At 36.9% G+C, this 17,970-nt stretch overlaps 1 protein-coding gene across 1 annotated transcript in view; it reads left to right on the top strand.

Annotated features, from left to right (window-relative positions):
* Nucleotides 1–17,803, top strand: part of LOC102224902 (solute carrier family 22 member 23-like) — a 37,691-nt gene extending 19,888 nt beyond the window's left edge. The window contains exons 4-10 of the mRNA XM_023335462.1: nucleotides 2,394–2,562; nucleotides 4,573–4,700; nucleotides 8,648–8,750; nucleotides 9,348–9,583; nucleotides 10,999–11,031; nucleotides 12,133–12,259; nucleotides 12,834–17,803. Of these exons, the coding sequence (XP_023191230.1) occupies nucleotides 2,394–2,562; nucleotides 4,573–4,700; nucleotides 8,648–8,750; nucleotides 9,348–9,583; nucleotides 10,999–11,031; nucleotides 12,133–12,259; nucleotides 12,834–14,298 (2,261 nt within the window). The 3' untranslated portion in view covers nucleotides 14,299–17,803. The remainder of the gene's footprint in view (nucleotides 1–2,393; nucleotides 2,563–4,572; nucleotides 4,701–8,647; nucleotides 8,751–9,347; nucleotides 9,584–10,998; nucleotides 11,032–12,132; nucleotides 12,260–12,833) is intronic.
* Nucleotides 17,804–17,970: the final 167 nt, after the last annotated feature.

Genomic DNA, 17,970 nt, shown 5'->3' with positions numbered 1-17,970 from the left:
ATAAATTCTAAATGTATCTTAGTCTTTCACTTGACAGTTTTTTCAGAATTGGCAAGCACATTACAAAAGCAGTGGCTTGATAAGGCAGACAAACCATGGTGTGGCTCTATATAAACTTCATGTGACCAGTAAAAGGGCTCATAAGTCTGTGGGTGTGACTGTTCTGTCTACGTGTATTGGTAAAGTCACCTCTTTCATGTGTAACATAATGAACTTCCTTAAGAATGCCATGTTTGATAGACTAGATGGTTTAATCTCAGAGTGTCACCTTATATTCATATATTGCACAAATCAGCAAACCAACCTAAGCTTCTTTGGGGATTATTATTGTTACTAATTGGCTATTGGCCTGAACGTTGATGATGTCATTTTTACATCCACAGTTTTCAACATACCTAAATATATGTGTTTGGGTTAAATCTAGCTTGTCTTTTGTCTCCAAGCGCCCTTTGTTTGCAACTTTGGACCATTATTATCTGTAGCTTCAGATAAGTTATCGGAAGTTCTATGTTACTGGGTAAGCACGAGCAGTGGAGCGTTAGGGAATGCTGAGCTAGTCATTTGCTAGAAGATTAGGGTCACCAGGAGTAAGGAGCTCTAAGCTCCATTTAGAAGCTCTGGCCATAATTCACTAATTCATTTCCACTCAGTCTTATCTGTAGGTGACACATTACATGAGGAAAATCACAAGAAATTGTTCATAGCAAGTTATTGAGCTCTACTAGGATACCAGGAGATTTTTACTCAGTTTGGAACAAGATGAACTTCTCAGAAATCAGGGGGGCTATTCAGTGATACATGAGTAACAAATTCAGAGTCCCTTAAGCATTGACTGGGATGTGCCTCGCAGCAGCATGCAAACTGGGAGCTCTGAGGTTACTTGGTTCACACCCAGCAGGTCTTGCACCCATCGCCCTGCCCTCCGCTCACTGGCTTTGTCATTCCAGCTGTGATCGTGTCAGTGAACAGAGAGCATTATTCATGTCCTCAGAGGGGGGCAAATCCTAATTGAAATTCCAGTCTTTCCTACTGGAATGAAGTTGGTCTCGACAACACCAACTGTATTATCCTGGCACTGTCACCTTGAAAGGCCCATCTTGGCAGCACAGGAAACCGATTAGACACAATAGCCATGTATCTGCAAAAAATAGGAGAAATGAAGCAGGACAGGGTTTAGTGTGAATTGAGACATTACAAAGCTCATTTTCAATAGTTTAGTGTGAACTTTTCTTCTGTACTGCAGTAAATAAAGGGCTGGACTGTCTAGGGTTCCTTTCTGTCAGTGTGGTCTGCATTCTAATGACTGGGTGAATGAATCAGTGGCATTCTGATAGTGGAGAAATGAGTACAAGGAACCCTTTTCTTTTTACTGCGCCCTCACAAACGTTTTTTTTTTTTTTTCGGTCTGCAACTTCAGAACAGAAACTACAAATATTAATTTCTTTGTGACATTAAGAATGTTTTTCTTGGTTAAATGATGACTTTGTAATATCAAAAATTAGGAGCTGAAACTAAACATCTATTTTTTTCTTCATTCACCCATAAATCAGTGCATGATGAGTATTTTTACAAATATTTTGCTGGAACTTACTGTCTAAATGTGCCTACATGGACAGCTGTAGATGTTATAAAATATGAAACTTGTGTTGTTTCAAAAAAATACAGACCCATCTTTGTGTATTACTGTCAAGCATCTTGTTCTAGCTTGTCAGCCACTCCTTGTCGGGTGTGTTCCATTTTGTTGCTTGATTAATCAAGGCTGGTCTCTTTGTGTTTGCATCTTGAATATTAAGGTACTGTTGATTTCTTGTGTTGTAAAATGCACAGTGTTGCGAGTCCAAGATTAACCATGTTTGCATGAGGGGGAAAAAAAAACAGGAATCCACTGATTAAACTAACCTGAGCTTTTCTGACTTAATCATTGCAACAAGATTGATGTATGCTGTGTTGTTTTTTTTATTTATGTTCAGATGTATTGTCTTTTTTTTTTAGCACAAATGAGGTGCTCTGTCTTTTACAGTACTTACATATAATAACTTCGATAGCACTCTGACTCATCTTGGAGTCATAGTGTGTGCTATATTGTCAAGTGGCTGGGAAACAAAAAGTATAGATCAGAAGACAAATGTTCAACAGTGTGGCAAGGGTAGAAGTGTAACCCTTGCCATATCTGATAGATCACATATGGCAATATCTGATATATCAGATATGGCAAGGATATCAGATATTACTATGATTTACTGACATAACAATGTCAGTAAATCATACTAATTAGTTAAAGTTATGTATCTAGTAGAATTATGTGAAGTGACATGCATACACATAAAATGTAATCAGCCTGCCCATACCAAAATAAAAGTTTCTATACCTAACCTCTCTTTTCTGTCCCTCAGGGATCGAGCTGTGCCTGCCAACATGGAGGTTTTCCATGACCATGGTGGCCAGCTTTGTGGTTTTGGGTGGTCAGCTCCTGATGCCCGGAGTGGCATACCTCTGTCACGACTGGCAGGTACTACAAGCTGTCATCATCTGTCCCCTGCTGCTTATGCTGTCCTACATTTGGTAAGAAAAAAAAAAAAGGAAAACTTAGCAATTTGCTCTGGGATAATTCAAAGTTCTCTGTTTTTGTATTGTCTGTTTTAAAATAGAACATTTTATCATATGGTCAGACCAGCAAAATGGAAGAATTCATCCAAGAATAAAAGGACAGAATGGGTGGAGAATGATGCACTGATCTGATGAGGCACTCATTAGGATTGGATTATTGCATTGAGATTTTGCACTGTGTATATATTTAAAATCTGCTGGAAATAAGATGTGTTTGTTGAATTTCTTTAGGGAAGTTTCTTTATTTTTGCTGTGGCTCTCTTTCACTTTTATGAAGCTTTGAGGATCATAGTCAATATGTGAAAGAATAAGCACTATCACATTATCATATTGAGGATCTCATTAATGCCACACATCTTTTTGTTTAGAAGGTTCAACAAAATACATAGCTGATCACTAATCAGTAATTGCTACACAAAAAATGTCCATTACTTTAGTGCAGAACCTACAGAAATTTCCAGTAGTGAAGTGAAACTGTAGACATACATGACAATAGCCACAGCTTTCCATCTCCATTCTGTAAGTAAATGTTTGCAAATCTCCCATGGGCAGTAAAAAGGTACACTTGTGTAATGTAATCATGGGGGAAACTAAAAATTTCTGTAAAATGCTTTTTTTCTTTTGTTTTTTTTTTCTTAACAAAAGAACACCCTTGCATTTATTCCCATTCATCAATCAGACATAATTAAAATGTTGCTACTAAGCATTTTGAAGTAGGTTTGCCCTGCATAAATCTCAGATACTTAGATTGACTGACAGTAAGAAAAGAGACTTCCTAAAATGGTCAAGTCACATGTAAGGGCTGGGGTTGATTGAAAGTTTCCTCAAACTAATACCAGAAACTGGCAGATGGCTACAAGAAATGTCTCTCTGAACATATTTCAGCTGAAGGTGGAAACGGTAGCATTTGGGGGTATGATGTTTTCCTGAGCTAGAAGATCTTTTGTATAAAGTTCAGAAAATGTTTTTTTTTTTGGCTGTGTAAGTACAATTAAATACTTAATTTTACAGATGTTAAAAAACATTTGATTAGACCATGATAGTCGAACATTTATTAACAAAAAATGTAATATTTTATGGGGGCTCCTAAGTTTTTGAATTACTTTAACATTCACTTTTGTCCATTGGAGTCATGTCGTTTTTTGAAAGCTTTCTAAATATAAATACTTGAAACGGTTTGGGAGAGTAACATTATAATTAAGAAATGTTCAAAAGCGGCCAGGTAAAGTAAATGCAGAAATAGCAACCAGTAAACTTTTAAAAGTAGGGGAATCAGTTGAACAGGGTCTTTGGTTGTAAAGACGTGTTTCTTTTATTGCAAGTCACCAGCTCCACAAATTGACCGATGCAGCTCACTGCATTTGTGCAAACAGTTGATCAAACAGGGCCAAAAAGATTAAAGCTTTAGTGTCGATAACTCTCCCATAGAAATTCAGCAACAGCCATTCCAAAGATTTGTTCCTCTGCTATATTGAGGGGATTGTTGTGCTACACTGCAAAAATTTACAAACCAAATCTTTTGTGAAACAGGCAGGAAAGATTTGACATGAGCAAAAACAACTTACTGCAGCATTCACCACCTCATTAGCATGTTGTAAACTTCTAAAAGCGATTGTTTTGGACTTAAGGCGTTGTGCTTAATCTACTGGCTGTTTTTGTGTTGAGATGCAATCATTCTACTGAAGAAGCTGAACTTCCCACATGCATTTGTGAAACCTATAGCAATACAAATATCTGGTAATGGTGCATATCAAATGACAGCAGCTGTAGCTATAACAAAGGCTATGAGAGAGTATCACCTAAAGTTAGATAATACTGTCTCGCTGGAAGAAACCTGGTTGTGGTTAAATGGCAACGTGTATGACAGAGTGACATTTCAACTGGTCTTTCAACACAAGGACCTTTTAATTGCATTGACCTTTTTATGTTCTGTAATAACAAAAACATTCCCCACCTATTTTACAGGATTTTCCCTGAGTCGCTGCGCTGGTTGCTGGCAACCCAGCAGTACTGCCGCTCCAAATGGATCATGGGACACATAGAAAAGAAAAATAAAGTGAACCTGGAACGTGATGCAGATAACATCCTTGCAGGTAATAAACCAATCACATCTCAATAAATCAAAAAAAAGATTGAAAAGTTATTTTTTTTGTAATTCCTTTTGAAAAAGTGCAACTTGCGTGTTACATACGTGTATTACACACAGTACTATATCAATGGCTTATTTATGAGAATTTGAATAATTATGGCTTACAACCAATGAAAACCAACAATTTAGTTAAAATATGTCACAAAAGGTCAAGTTGACTGATCACAGAAGTCTGTGTCCAAAGCATATTGATGAGAAACATAGTGGAAGAAAAACACTATTTTGCTTTCTTTATTTCACTAATGTTGGGCCACTGAAACATGTGTCAATGTGCTGTGCAGTATATGCATTTGATACTTATGTAAAGCTCTTTTTAACACAATAATGCATTTGGCGTAGGGATTGGCCTGTGGATTTTGTTTTAAACTGCTATGGAAGTCAAGGTTGTTTTAATAATGACCTTTGGTTTATCTACAGTGTTTGTTCTGGTATCTATTATCTTCCCTCCAGTAATTCCTCATATTTTGTCTATGGGGTTAAGATCAGAGGGACCATTCAGACTCTTAAAATGGCTTCTGTTATCCATGGTGCTTGTGCACTCTTTTCTACTACATGTTTTCCCTCCACTTAAGATTTTATTGGTATTCTTGGATACAGTGCGCTGTAAACAGCCAGCATTTTTAGCAATGACATTTTGAGGCTTATCATCCCCCCTTGGAGAGTGTAAATGATGGTTTGCTGAAAAAGTGTCCAGTCGGCAGTCTTATCTGTGATTATGTAGGCTGTAAAATACAATTTGTCTCATAAAAATCTCACCTATTGGTATTCATTTTCTGAACTGGAGTTTGCGTTTTCATTAAACTGTATTGACGAAAATGAACAGAAAAAAAAAGTATATTACTTTGTTTTTATTGAATTGGTGTAATGGTTTTACTTTTTGAACTACATAAGTGAAATCAAATAACTTTTCATTGCTATTCTAATATACTGAGATGCACATGTATATTAAAAAGTGAGATTCAACTAAACATTTAGTGAAAGCATTTTATTTCTTGTCATATGCCAAGCCTGTTCACTCAGTCTGAAAGATACTCGTTTCTCCAGCTGTGCTTTCCTAAATTAGACAAATTGACAAGGTTATGTGGATTCCCTGTCTTGTTACCATAGTAACATTCCACTAAAGAGGTGGCAGTGGGAGCTGAACATTACATTATGACAGATTCAAGTGTTTATTAATTTTATTACAGCCTGTACAACTGAGGATGAGCTGAAGCAAATGGTCAGATGGCAGATGGGGGCAGGTCAGGCATTTTGACCCTGTGTACATTTTTCTGTTCTCAGGGGACCAGTCAGAGCCAAAGCAGACTGATCTGTGTTGATGACATGGCACATTGCATTTGTGTCGAGCTGTAAAACTGAATCACTGATTAACATGCTGCCGTTTCGTAGTTTTTGCTCCATGGTGAAAATCAAGCAACTTTGAAACGTAAAAGGATCTGTTCCTGGAAACAAGCCCAAAGGGGAACCACTGATTGTTAAAGTAGCACTTTTTTTTTTTTTTTTTTTGCTAGACACAGTGGACGTGAGCTGATGCAGCAGTTAAGCAGAAAATCCGCTACCGTATGCTTAAATTTTTCCCCTCTCAGACTTGTAGGCTGTCTCAGTACAAGAAGAGTTCCCGCACATAGTCACATGCAATGCATATAATGGTGCTAATTACTCCATCTTTGGAAAATTCACTCGATGATGTGAGCAAGAATAACCTTATTCAGTGTTTTGAGTCTTGGCCAGGGAATCACCAGAAAGACTGCAGGGCTTCAGCCCGAGATGAATTTCAGGGGGTGGTGTGGAATGCTGAGAAGTTTCTGAGTCAACATGAAAGTACAATGCCACATATCAGAGGTGTGTTTCTGTGGCAACCTCAAATCTGATATCAAAACATCCACTGTGTACCTGCTGTACAGGGTGTGTTGCCTTTTCAGAAACCTGTTGAATTCAGTCAACCGAGTTTTGCATGAAACCTGTACGCTCAATATTTTGTGGCGTTATTATTGCATCAATGTCAAGGTTTCCTTTTATTGATTCAAAACTGATTTAAAGAACATTTTGCTATTTTTTGTGTCAGCATAACTGTCTGTATTTGAAAGTAAATAAATACTGTCCAACAATTTGTCCACATGTATTAAGTTCAGATTGTTTTTGTAAGTCTCTTTCTGGGGGAAAAAAGGCTGTCAACTACCCAGATAAGAATGCTACAAGCATGACATGAAATTTGCATCAAAACATAATCCTCCTGGGTAACATCTTGAGAAAATGGGAAAAAAACCACACAAAAAAAACAGGAGTAAAAAAAATATATATTTACCTTTTATAAATCTGTGGACTAAAGCTCAGATCAGTACAGATGGCTTTTAGGTTTTATGGTCCCCCTTAGAGCTGCCACTAACTACTAGCTATTTATTTTATTAGTAGTTTTGTTAGTTATTTACCTATATTAGTATTTTTTCTTAAAACAAATATTGTACATTTCTACAGAAATAAATTAGGTTTCAGTATATTTTTTCTTTCAATAAACTTCTGCAATTATTCAACTCACCAGATTAAAATATAGTCAGAGATGTGTTTGCAGCTAGACATATTTTAACTGCATCTACTAGCATTACAAAAATAAACATAAATTAGGCCCTCATTACTTAATTAATTGTAAATTTTAAAAAAATCCAGAATGTTTAAAATGCATAAATATGATTACACTGCAAGTCTGAAGGAAAACAAAATGGAGACTGTAACATTTAGACTCTAAATTCTATGGAAACATTCAAACTTTATATATTAAACACTTAACATATGAGACGGGTAGTATGTAAAATTTGTGAAGTTCATTTGGCAGCCAAGGAAAAGTTAAGGTAGCTTTGTTTTTGTTGTCAGCTCTTCAGTAGCCTATGCGTGTTGTCTTTTCAATGGCTCACCATGAATGCTGCTCTTAGTGCTATTGTTTGCAACAAACCCGCAGAGAAATCTCTGATCTGGCCTGGCTTATTCAACAGAACAGATGCTTTATCTAAAAGTGACCAGAGCTGAACATTGCTGATACTCAGTCTGTTTAGTAGTCATGCTGCAGTCATTGGTTTCTCTGCATACACAGCAATTTGGAGGACAAAAGTTGCAACATTTGAAATCTTAACCTCCTGAGACCCTGCATCCTCATATGAGGACATTACATTTTTGTAAACACAGATGTAAATAATAACATTGATTGAATGGTCTTATCGTCACACAGATAGACCCAATGTCCTCGTCTGAGGACATTGGGTTTTGAGAAAACCACTTATTGTAGAAAGCTGAAATTTCATTTTTAGGCCAATTGGGTCCTTATGATCCCAAATGACAAGGAGAAATGTATATGCAAAAACAGACCCATTGTCCTCATATGAGGGCATTGGTTTTGACATAGTTCAAGAGCACATAGAAAGCTAAAATTTAATTTCAACTAAAATTAGGTCATACTAATCCCAAATAGTAAGGAGACATAAAAAATGCACATCAAACAAAAGCCCGGGTCTCAGGAGGTTAAGGAAACAAAACAAGGCAATATTAGAGAACTATAAGAACATGTATTGTCTTAAAATACACTATGCTATAGCAATGTTATATCCTGTTATTCTGCTTATTTAATTTGTGTTTCAGTTGAAACTTTGGTTTCAAAAAGTAATCAAAGCAATGTAAATAAAGAGAAAATAAAAATAATTAAAATAAATAAATAAAAAATATTGGGTCACATTAACATTCTACTTATTTGTTCTTGAAATAATTAAACTGCTGTGATTTCAATATTGGCCAAAAATAATAATTATTGGGTTTCTTTTTACCAACTACCAAACAGTTTTTTAATTATAAAATCCCAAAGCATTTTCATTTGTTTTATTTACTGCCTTATATGTTTGTTCCCAGAACTACAAAATGCTCTTCAGAAGAAACCCAAAAGGACTTGCATTGTGAAAATGGCTGGTACGAGGAACCTGTGGAAGAACATTGTCGTCCTGTGCGTCAACTCGTAAGTGTCAAATTCATGCAGATGCTGGAGAAACGTCGATGTCTCTGAGTTCTAATGTATCTGCATGTGAGGATTTGAGAACAATGGTAGGAGGAGCTGCTGCTCACATAAATAAATGGGTGGGGGTAATGCCAGTCAGAGCCGCCATTTGGTGCACTCACAATGCCAATATAAACCTGGAAGTTCAATACAACATTGATCTTCAGCTCTATCTTCTGCTTTGCTGCTTCTCTGTGTTTTTATCCCTGATGGGATTTCCCCTCTTCTCATCTCTCCATCTCAGGTCTCATCTGTAGCTTTATCCATACTTCAGTGCGGTGCCCCTGACTCCCTCAGTTAGCATAAATTTTACATGAGTTCTGCCTGTGGGAAACATTAGACAGCCAGAAGAGAGAATGGGGATGTTTGGTTTTAATGTGTGTGCCTATGAGCTTTGCTCTTTTGTGCCAGTAAGCCAATGTTTACATTTGTGAGTTTTCTATTTTTTCTTTTTTTCTGTATCATAAGCTGAAAAGAGAGTCAACAGGATGATATTAAATGCATTATTTCCCAGTGTATTCTCCTAAAAGCCTGCTTTTCTGTTTACTTTTTGATCAGGTTAACAGGCTATGGGATCCACCACTGCTTTGCCCGGAGCATGGTGAGTCCAGAGAACGAGGAAAAAACCATATTCCGTGACTTCTATGCAGAATATTACACCAAGGCTGGTATAGCAGTGGCATCGTGCATTGCGTTGTGCCCAGCAGTGAGCCTGATGGGCCGGCGTGGTGGACTTCTGATGTTCATGATCATCACCGCTCTGGCATCACTACTGCAGCTGGGCTTGCTGAATTGTGAGTAGTTCATAAAAATAAAAAAAAGAAAATTCCTCAATTTTTTAGAATAAGACTCCTGTTCCAGTGTGGTCTACCGAATTAGACCATATATAAAAAGCTCTTTTTTCCCAACATGCAAAGGGCTATGAGTGATAGAAAACTCCCTACACAGCATCCTGAATACCCTGTCATCACAGTGAATTATGGAGGTGTTAGCATCATGCTGTGGGAATGTGTTTTTTTTTGTTGTTGTTTTGTTTTTTTAAGTTACAGAAAGGATAGTCAATGTTGAGGAGAATATGAATGAAGCAAAACAACGGGCTGTCCTGGAGAGAATAACCTGTTTGAGATTAGCAATGGTTTGCCTTCTCTTTAAACTGGATCATTCAGACCTCTGGATTTGAAAAATTAAGAATATTAGTTAACCTTGGAATAAACACAAAAAATCAATTCTGGCTCTGTTTTTAACCTCCCCCCCCCCCCCGTAAATTAATGAATGAAATGCAGTTTTGTGTGTTTCATTTTTCAAATCTTATGTTTGTTCAGAAAAATTAAGAAACTTAGAATGAATTAAAATGCGGACATTTATAAATGATCAATGTGATTTTTGTAGTTCACAAATAAATTCTAGCAGACAGTTATCTGTTGTAGCTTTCAGTCACGCCATTATTATGAGTTGGAATGCTTTGCAGAGTATGTAGCTTAAATAATTATAAATACATGCTTTTGAAATGCATATAATGTTCTTCCAAAATATTTGCGTCACAAGTGTAGATAAACTGTTTGCAGTTGAATGTGATACATTACACCCTTTGATAGTTTTTATATTCTTATTTCCATCTTATAATCCTATTTTTTGGTAGTAGTTGGTGGCAGGTTTGGGTCTGAGCAACATAACTCTCCAGTGGGATGGTCTAGTGGGGTTGTTGTCTGCTTCTTGTTTTCCTGTGCACTCACTTGGGAGCAGCAGCACCCCCCACTGTTTTGTGCTGTATGAGCACCGTAAAACAATATGGCAACACAACACAGCTGCCCAAAAAGTCTGAACCACAAATTGATCATCCCTGGTTCTAACTCCAAAATACTTGAGGCATTCAAAGCTGAACTGAATCGTTAGTACACGGCTCAGAAATTCATTATGCACAGTTTAGGATTTGTGAAACCTTTATTCTAAGTGTTAAAACACAAAAGAACTGATAATAGTTACTCTTTGCTGTTCTTAGAATAATAACCTAACATAATTGCATGTTTTAGTAACTTTATGTCTAATGTCCTCCAGATGGTCCAAAATGCACAACACTGATTATTCAGCAACAAACTACACCGAATGTTTTTTAATATTTGACCGGGTTTTAATTTCTTGATTGAGTGCTTGTGATTATTGTTCCCACTTTCTCAGTAATCCATATCCATTCATCTCTTTGTCATTTCAGTGCTTTGGAAGTACAGCAATCATTTAAATATAGGTAGGTCCAGCTGGTTATTCCTTATATTGTTACTAATTGCATATGCTGATACAGTTTTGATCAAATGTTGATCACTAAATAACTGCCTCTGCTTTGATTACTTTTTAAACCTAATTTGTTGATATGATGTTATCATATTGAACCGATTTGAAACAGCATCACATTTAAAACATATTACATGGATTAATGCATTTTCTTGACAAGGTTTTGAAAATTACTTATGTGGCATCTTCTTAGCTGTTAGTGATGCAGAAAGGAGGTCATAATAAAATTTTGGATGCTATTTTGGTCATCTTATGGCTTATTTGTTTTGGTTTCTTTCTGGGAAAGAAGATCACAAATCTTCTCTTCCAGGAGATTTGTGATCTTCTAGGAAACCAGAAGATCACATATTTCCTAGTTATAACACTGCAGTGTGTAGTTATGTAGACAGATTGTTGTGTAGTCAGTTTAATGTTTACCCAAACGATTTAAAAGTATATGTGATTTTTACCACTTTGTGCAACATAAAATGTCATAAAATACTGAATTATGGCCTTCAAATTCAGTCTCTAAAACTTCAGATTCTCTTGTCCTTACATAATAAAACACATTTATTGGATTTAAGCTGTCCACATGACAGCTATGTTAAACAACCTGATCAATCTGGTTATATCCCTGCTGTTATCATGGTTGCGGTGGGGAAGTTAAGTAACTGCGGTCTTTGTTCATATAATAATCTTCTTTTTGCTTAGCTCTTTTTTATATATTCAACTGGTTAAATGTTTGCCCAAGTAAAATATGTCACTGCCACACATTCTACTACACAATATAGTGCTTAAAAATATATAAGAAATAATGTTTTGTATAACTTCAGATCATGTCTCATACCCCTCACATAAAAGCTTATACTTTTACTTATCAGCCTCTATTTGTGTGTCTCTCATTCTGTAGACTGTAACGACGATAATTTGTTTCTTGACAGAATTACACTTCTAACAAATAAAAAACAAAATTATATTTCTAAAAATGTTTTGAAATGTTCCACAAAGTACTATAATGCATTTACTAATGAAATGGGGCGCTGAGTTAAATTGCTTCATGTGTCTGCTGTTTCTTCAGAACAGAATGAATCTACGCTGAATAGGGATTTCTCTGTTGCCTTCTCCATCATCGGTATGTTCTCCTCTCACGCAGTCAGCAACCTAAGCATCTTCTTCTGTGCTGAAATCACTCCCACTGTGATCAGGTAATCTACACCATTGTCAACATCCATCAGGGTTTTGAAGAATGTGTAGAAGTAGAAAGGGTTGTTTTGTTTATGTAATTTCATTTTGTATTTAACTTTTATGTTTTTTTTGTTTATTTATTTGCATGCTAAACACTTTGCTGACTTGATGTTTACTGTTTCTAAAGTCACAGTTATGTTACTGGCTCTACCTCGTGGTGAATCTTTGAATTACAAGATTGAACTGGTTTCAGAATGATAATCGGTTCTTCTGCAGCTCTCTGTTAAGTATGGTCATTTAAAAGGAGCTCCAATGAAAATGCCTCAAGACCGCCATCTGGTGCTGCGTTTGAGTAATGCCATAGGAGGCAAAAACTACTTAGAGTTGGGAGTCAGGTGCTGCTGTTTGAAAATATAACGGATCATAAAAATACATACATCAAATAATGTCAGAATTTATTTAATAGCAATGATTTGAGGGTCTACCCAGGGTAGGACTTGCTTTTATTTCTTGTAGGTGCCAATGTTTGTATCTTGTTTTAAGATATGTATATGAGCATTCTTTAAATAACATTGTTAATATCTTTCCTTGTAGGGGTGGTGGTGTAGGCCTGGTACTGGCCAGTGCTGGCTTTGGCATGCTTACTGCACCAATCATGGACCTCCACAATCAAAAAGGCTACTTCCTTCACCACATCATTTTTGCCTGTTGCACTCTCATTTGCATCATTTGCATTCTTCTTTTGCCTGAGACCCGTAACCAGTCGCTCCCAGAGACCATCGATGATGGTGAGAACTACACTCGTCAGCCACTTCTCCTCCAGAGGAAACTGGGAGAACAGCACCTCTTGCTCCATCAACTTGAGCCCAACAGGGACTACTCCAGAGTGCAAGACACACCACTTCATGAGACAGCCAACGTTGCATTGTCAACCATGGCCTCCACTGCCTCTTCGGCAATTGATTTGACTGCTTTGGCAACTGGAGATTTGTCTGTTACCAATAATTTGAAGGAAGGACCAGACCTGCTTAAGCCACAAGACCTTAGCGGTCACTCCTCTCCTTTTCCACCATCAGCCTCTGCAATGACCCGAGGTAAAGACACCATCATACAACCTAACAAAGAATGCCTGCTGTCTTCCAGTCCTTTACACAAAGCCCCATGCGCCACAGATCCACTTTTAGCAGATGCAGAAGAACTTTTGGCAGTTCAGGAATCTGCAGACCTACTAAAAGAGAATATCCATCTTGAAGTAAATGACACCACTCCTTCTCCCAAAAGTAAGGATGGCACTGGAACTGCTGCTTTGCATGGCTCTTCACCTCCCATTATCCCTCAAACATTGCCGGCCTCCTTGTTGATTTGCACAACCCCCGTCATTGAGCCCCGTCCTAGTTCCACACTAGAGTCTCCGAACCCACTGGAAAATGACACTGATGAGATCATTACAACATCCAAGTCGCCGGTATCTGAGGACGCTCCTGGTATTTTAGAAGACCTCCTTCCAACATCAGACCTGGACCAACCCGCCCAACCTTCACCCTCCATTACCCAACAGTTTGATATTGCCCCTAAGGTAGAAAAAATATTTGAAACTGCATGTACTCCTTATATTAGAAACTCAGAGCCACCTCATTTAGATCTGGCGCCCTCCAATGGTAAAGATTTCTCTTCTCATTCCTCTACTCCTCCAAGTTTAGTAGCTGTGTCACCAACACACACGTGCGCTCCACCTACTGACTCAGATCCCACACCCTTTGCTGACTCTTCCTCCGTCAACACCACAGCAAGAAGTCCAACTGTCCTCCCTGTCACAGACATTGTGAATACCTTACATCTAGAATCATCCACAAACAATGTACGAGATTCTGTCGTTTCTCTAGATTTAAATTCTGTACAGTCAAATTCCAATGTGGATGTAGTCCCTGCTGAGGCAGCTCCCATCTCTCTAATGGACAGCACTGTGTCCTCCCCCATAGACTCTGGTGTCATAGCTATCATGGACAGGGAGACTTCCAGCACAGAAAACAACACTGATAATAGCACAGCGCTGACATGATTATGTGTTGCAGCCAAAAAAAATGTGAAGCTTTATGTGTCGCACCAAGAGGCAGGCACCTACATCCATAAAACAGCATGGAGCTTGGGGGGGAGGGACAAGAACTGCCAAGCCCAGACTTCAGGTACTTCATGAAGACTGTTCCAAACTAGATCTGAGTAGACTTGTCATACACTAGCTGCTTTATGTTCTTCAGTGCTTTTTCAACCTTCCTTGTGTCATCTCGGATTTCGCCAATAACTGAAGACCACACAAGTGAGAGACTGCAGCACTGGCTGGTTTGTAACAATGTAATGTCAACATCTGCTCTTCAGGAACATGTCTGGAAATCACCAGCGTATAAAGTACTCTTTTCTTTCTTTTTTTTTTGAAAATAATTAAATAAATTAATTGAACAACAACTTTGGGTGAGAGAAAGAGGGGAAAACCACTGTCATTTTGAATGCCAATGATTACAGAGATGTCATCAGCTCTACTGAAGAAATGAAAAGCCAGTAATAACAATGGATACCACCAATGCTTTTGCTTAAATAAAATGTTTTTAATTTGCATCTATGAAAAAGGCCTTGCATATGGACAAAGAAATTGGAATGTTACAAAGTATTTTTGCTGTTGTAAATGTAAATTATTTAAATTGGACACCTTGTTTTATTTTTTTCACCAAATACAAATACCAAATACTGTCCTAACCAAAATGAACATTGATGTAGTGCCAAAACATAAATAGCAGTACAGTGTTTTTCCCGGGGATATTTATGGGAGACGTATAAAGAGAATGTGAAGTTGATCTTGCACCATGTTGAATTTTGGATGACTGGGTTTGTTTATGTGCCAATTTCTCTAGAGTTCTCATCTGTAAGGCTGTTTTCCATTTGGGAACCCAACATATTTTTCTCTAGCTTCATAATTTTAGATTTCTAATGAGGTTCTTGACCCTAAAATTAGCACATTTCATTTCAGCATAGAAAAGGACAAATATGCCTATCCACTTCTGTCTAAAAATGATGTTTTTTTAACCAGAAATCAACAGATAACTTTATTCACTTGAAATAATTCCAGTTGATTTGCTTTCTTTAATGAGACGTTCATGAGAATTGGGTCTTGAAGGCAAGGGGATTTCAGTGGGACACTGACTTCTTTCTTGAGGCATCCCTTATGAGATTTATAAAATGCAGATTCATTGGGGTTCATATTATTTTATTGATTGCTGTTGCTTTTGATAGTCATTTTGTATTTTTTGCTCTTTTTTTTGGTTATGAAATGTATTTTTCTTTGAGGGGAAAAAATACCCTCTCCCATTCTCTGCCAACACTTGACAACCAGCCTCTTGGATAAAGCAATCAGAGAAAGGCACAGTTAAAAATAGATGGTACTCCCATCTCAATATGCAAATCCAAATGTGGCATAACTTCAGTCTTTGTTTCCAAACTCTTCTCAAACTGCATAATGAATACTACTATATGTGTTGTATTTTTTTTTTTTGTTAAAGTGAGCAAAAAATAGGTAAACAGCTTTTTTTTAGCACATGATGATTTTTGTGGATAAGGAGCAACTTTTGTTTGAGACTTGTTTCAGCCAGTGAAAATAATTGTATGCAAATCCTCTTTTTTCTAGTTATTACCAAGTATGTTAATTAACTCTCGAGCTTGATTCAGCTTCGTTTTTTTTAATTTCCAAAGTATTATTTTCAGAACTCTCCCTGGTGTGCCCTTAATGTACAGAGCTATACATCCTTATTACAGTATTTGTGGCACCTTAATATGGTGGCACTTTATTTTTGTGCAGTGGGGATAAAGCATGAAATCTATTGTGAAAGTGTAAACAAAACTGTTAAATCTTCGAGGAAAAAAAAAAACAAAGAAAAAAATGAGTTGTCCAAAATGTTTGATGCGATTGCCAATCGTTGCTGCATTGATAACCTATAGTGTGTGTGTGTGTTTTCTAAATCATGTTATGACATTAACATATTATGTCATTATTTCCTTACATACATATTTGCACATACACATGCACAACTTACTCTTAAAAAATGCAATATACTACACAGAATGACATGTTCCGAATTGACATATTGATTTTGACGAAATGGAACACTCTTTCTCATGGAAGTACTTTTGCTTCCAAAAGTCCACCTCCGGACTGCAGCCTACTGGACTTAGACACTTGTGTAACAGTTGTAGTACTTTCATACTTCTTGCTTTTGAAGTTGTAATACTTGTGTACAGGAGGATGTGTGACTGTGGATGTTCTACTGTTTACAACAAGCCTCACAATGACCATTAGTAATAATAATAATAGTGCCGTACTGTATACCTTAAAAGACAGACAATGTCTTGTGATCTGAAATGTGATAAAACTCTGTAGATCATTTATCCAGGGATGTGCTAAGGTGATCTGTTAAGGTGTTGTCAGGATTCAATCCATCACTAGACCTATAAAATTCTCTGTTATCATGTGAAAGACCTGTGAAGAGCCTTACACTTTGCTAATTGTTGAAAATGCTACATATCTTTGATTGTTTGAATGATCGATCAAACTCTAAATCTTTCTAAAATGTATGTTTGATATGAGAAAAATAGCTCACTTGCTGATTGATTAGGGGTAATCGCTGATTGTTTCATTATTGATGTAACTAAGATGTTCATGTGGTACTCTAATTTCAGATGCAAATAGTGTATGCCACATTCGATTCTACTACACTTCAAAGCACAAGTAACTGCAACCATTTAAAATAGACTGGCATACTTAAGAGTGAAAGGGAATTTGGATTCGGAACACAATGTAGAGACTGCTATTCACACATTAACTTTTACATTACATTTCCGTGTTTGTGAGTGGGTGGATGCCTCAGTTGACTGAGTCTTCAATGTGTGTGTTAGTATTTATCTGGGTGTGCAGCCAAATTAAAGTTTGTATACTTGAAATCTAAATGCAAATCTGGATTAAAAAAAAAAAAACTATAGTAATTTTCAACACAGCACAACACTGGTACTGTCTCCTCTGACATCTGTTACTTCACTTTCTTCCATGCAGCTATTTCAGTGCAAAGAGGAGAGATTATGTTTTCATTTTTTTCGCATTTGCATCCAATCCAACTTTTTATTATTAGGTTTTTGGTTTACGTGTAACTTCAAGTGAAATGGAGGCAATGCAGAGCAACGACAGCACCAGCGACTAAGGCTGTAGGGCTGACATTTATTGTTGGAAAGATAAGTTGAAGAATCACAAATCAAAGGAGTGGTAAATTAATTTTGAATCCAGTTGATAAGCCTCCAGGGAGATGAAGTACCCGATGCACATATTTCAGGTTTTGCTTCTCTCAGTTGAGCGACTCAAAATCTCTTTGTTGGGAGATTCAAATGAATGTAAAAAAAAAAAAAACAAACCTTGGATTGTACATTTCTAAGTATCACTTGTTTGATTTCATTTTATTTTAACAGACATAATGCACTTGTACATAAGCCATACATGTTGAATTAAACCACTATTTATTGATGAAATCTGAGAATTTGTTTTATGTTTTTTCTTTTTTTTTTTTTTAGATAAGCACACTAGGTTATTTTGTTTTTAAGTAAGCCATGTCCTCTTCTTTTCACTGAGCTAGAAATATTGCATGACCTCTTTTTCTCAACCACCCATCAAAATGGGCAAGACACTAGACATTCAAGTAAA

The sequence above is a fragment of the Xiphophorus maculatus genome, chromosome 6 (assembly GCF_002775205.1).
Source record: "Xiphophorus maculatus strain JP 163 A chromosome 6, X_maculatus-5.0-male, whole genome shotgun sequence".
NCBI lineage: Eukaryota > Metazoa > Chordata > Actinopteri > Cyprinodontiformes > Poeciliidae > Xiphophorus > Xiphophorus maculatus.
Note: the sequence above shows the minus strand (reverse complement) of the source record. Positions and strands in the feature narration are given on the sequence as shown.